Source organism: Dermacentor albipictus, chromosome 2 (assembly GCF_038994185.2).
Source record: "Dermacentor albipictus isolate Rhodes 1998 colony chromosome 2, USDA_Dalb.pri_finalv2, whole genome shotgun sequence".
NCBI lineage: Eukaryota > Metazoa > Arthropoda > Arachnida > Ixodida > Ixodidae > Dermacentor > Dermacentor albipictus.
The window spans coordinates 116,976,896-116,980,275 of record NC_091822.1 but is presented as its reverse complement, the minus strand read 5'-3'; the positions used below and the strand labels follow the sequence as shown (position 1 = coordinate 116,980,275).

Genomic DNA, 3,380 nt, shown 5'->3' with positions numbered 1-3,380 from the left:
CAATTTGCCGTAAGTTATGATAAATCATAATTTCCAGTAGTTTTTCAGCACTCGAAACTTCCGTATGTCCAGGCGAGAGAGTTTTCCAGTTTATGTGGGGTAAATTAAAATCTCCAGTCATTATTAGCCTTGTATTATTATTCAACTGGGTGCACAAAAAAGCGTTTAATTCGTCCAGGAACTCAGGCGTGGTAGCAGGGGCCCTGTATATGCCTCCCACTACGAACGCAACACCATTTAATAGGATTTTGCACCACACTGCTTCTGAAAGACTACAGTCTATTCTTTCTGCCCTAACTGATGATTTCACAGCTACAGCTACGCCCCCACCTCTTGAGCCCCTATCCCATCGGAATATTTTATACCCTGGAGGAACAACACAGTCATTGGGAACTAAACTATTCAACCACGTCTCTGTAATAATAACTACGTGTGGATTATGAGAGAGTAATATAGATTCAAGTTCTGTGGTCTTATTTGCAATACTCCGTGCATTCAACAAAAGAAGACGTAGCTATGCGTGCTGCTTAGAATTAGAAGCGCCCTCCGAAGCAGTAGCTGCAGAGAAGCAGTGCAATTTTCGGGCAGCTTGGTCCCTGCTTTGCACCATCTCCCGACGCTGTCCTCGTGCTTCGTCCCAAATGTACCATTTGTCTTTTATTTTCAGTTTTTCATGGATCAGTGAAACCTTCACCCCATTAACTCTTTCCGAAGCGGCACTTTCCCATAACTTCTTTCGAATTTCCACCGTTTCTGGTGCATAGTCATTACTGACTGAGTAGGCGGATCCCTTCAATTTGTAGCAGTTTTTCATCACGTGCTCCTTTTCCTTATAGTCATAGAATCGCATGATAACCGGCCTCCTTTTTCCGTCTTTAATCCTGCCTAGGCGATGCATTCTTTCTATCGTCTTTACCTCGATGCCCAATTTGTCCTGAAATACCTCTTCCATGACTACTTTTTTCAAATCACTGTCTGTTTCAGAGGCACTTTCTTCGACACCAAAAATGAGAATATTGTTGCGTCTGCTCCTGTTTTCGTATTCGACCAGTTTCTTGGCTTGTAACCGCACGGTATCCTCAAGAGAATCTATTCTGGTTTTTATTTCCTGGATACCATCAAGTGCACTGGATAGTTGGTTTATCTTTGCATTCAGTTCGCAAATTTGAACCTTGATGTCATTCAAACCACTATCAGCCGCAGTCTGGTTATCTAGTATCATCTGCAATAGCTGGGCGGTTGTTGGCCCAGGGTTTTCTTCAATATCACCCGACATTATAAGCAGTAGCAACATCGACCAACAATCGGCAACACTCCGCCAAAATCTACGAGGGCACGGCAGAACTAACAGAAAACGGTTGTCGCTACGGAAACATGGAACTTCATATTGAAAACGAACCTGCAAAAGCAGCAGCAGCGGCTTAGACATGCTGTCCACAGGCTGGGTGCCGTGCCCTCTGAAGTGGCCCGTGTCTCGATGGTCCTTTAATACTGTTGGTGCCGATGACGTCACTCCACGAGGCAGGTGATCCACCAATGCGTAGGCAGTGATTCTGTCGGCGAGATGATGTGGCAAGTGTGGCGTCCGGTCGGTATCGCTTGATGAAGCCAGAGCGGAAAAACACGGCAGGACCTGCAAAAGCAGCAGCAGCGGCTTAGACATGCTGTCCACAGGCTGGGTGCCGTGCCCTCTGTCAGGCTTCCTTTTATCTAAGGTACACTGTGTATTGTAGTCTTGTGTGACTTTTGTGCTCGATCTCTGACAATTTCTTTCGGCTTCTTTAGCATGAAAACTAACATATTTTCTCTTATTACCCCACACTTGCACATTTTAACGTTATTTTTCTGCAATAAGTGGCTACATGGCTTTTTGCCATGAAAACACAGCACTTGCCCTTGAAATAGAGAATAATGTCGTCGCTGGTTATGACAAAACCACGTGACGCCTCCACTACTTGAGAAATTTGCAGTTATCAAAAAAGAAAGGAGTCTAGCTTCAAGAATGAGCAGTTGGCATTCGGTGAAATAAATGCGTCATTGAGGTTACCTCGGTATGCTTTGTCTAGGTAGCATGTGAGAAAGGAATGCTCTCGTCAAATCAACCAAATAGCTGAAGTGCCGATGCTCTTTTCGGAAGCGTTGCGGTAATGGTGCATACATCCAACAAACGCGGTGAGCCGTGAGTTCTGAAAGCATGTGTGGTACAGCAGCCAACGCAAGTCTGCTGGTGGTATTATTGTTACTGTTTGCTCTCTCTTCTCATTCCCATGACTTCCCCATTGCGCGCCGCGGTGGCTTAGCGGTTATGGTGTTGCGCTGTTAAGCACAAGGTCGCAGAATCAAATCCCGGCCATGGCGGCCGCATTTCGTTGGAGCTGAAATGCACGAACGCTCGTGCCCCTTGCTTTGGGTGCACTTCAAAGATGCCTTGGTGGTTAAAATGAACCCGAAGTCCCTCACTACGACTTGTATCAAAATGCATTCGTGGCTCGCTCCTTGGACGTGATTCGTTGCGGCAACATTGTGCATAGACTAATGGCATCACGTCCCTCGAGTTGCTTTTCATGTTGTAATCTGTTCATGCTGTTTTCAAAGACGTAGGTTGAACACAATAAAATTTGCAAGTTACATTTATTTTCCTTGTTTTCCTAGCCTACTTTCCCCGTAATTTCATGGTTGGCGTGTTAGCCTGGCGGCTGGGTCATTCGACATCCCGCTATATATATATAGTAACGAAAACGAGTGGTGAAACATCGAAGACTTTATACAATGTATAGTTACAAACAAGTGACAGGCTTGCGCGGCACGCGCAGCACAGTCACAGCGTAAGCTGGAGAAACGGCTATATAGAAATTCCATTCTCGGCACCACGCACTACAGGTTTTCGTGGGGAAGTATGTTTGCGCCGTTTTCACAAGCACGATTTGAACTGTCCTCCCGGCATCGACAGGGAGCTGCGGCTTGTCCTGCTCCCTGCACAGCGCTGCAAAGAGCAAGACACACGTGTACCGAAGAGTAAACATTTGTATCCACACTACGTAGCGCAGGCGTCGCATCACTTGACCCTTGTCATGGTACGGTACTGTCTATGATGCTGATGATAATGATGACACCTTTTCCGAAACAGGATGGTGACAAATAGTCACGCAGCCTGCTACGTGCAAGATCAGCTACATGCAGCATACAACCACTACTTGCAACTGCTAGATGTCAGGACACCTTGTGGAATATAATGCAATAGCAACGCAAAGTTTTTACGCTTCGACGCTAGGTGGAGCGCATGTCAAATGGCACAATACGATGGTAATGATTTTGCTGATTTAATGGCATCTCGTTCGAAACAAGACAATGAAAAACTGTCACCTAGCCTGCTTGAGTTA

The 3,380-nt window shown here is 45.8% G+C and overlaps 1 protein-coding gene across 1 annotated transcript; it reads right to left on the bottom strand.

Moving 5' to 3' along the window:
• Positions 1-329: 329 nt before the first annotated feature.
• LOC135917830 (protein unc-13 homolog C-like) lies at positions 330-1,679 on the bottom strand. The gene has a single exon (XM_065451432.2). It carries the CDS (start codon positions 1,661-1,663, stop codon positions 515-517), a length of 1,149 nt encoding a protein of 382 aa, XP_065307504.1. The 5' UTR covers positions 1,664-1,679; the 3' UTR covers positions 330-514.
• Positions 1,680-3,380: the final 1,701 nt, after the last annotated feature.

Coding starts and splice junctions, on each gene's coding strand:
- LOC135917830 (XM_065451432.2), bottom strand. CDS start 1,663: ATGTCTAAGCCGCTGCTGCTGCTTTTGCAGGTCCTGCCGTGTTTTTCC.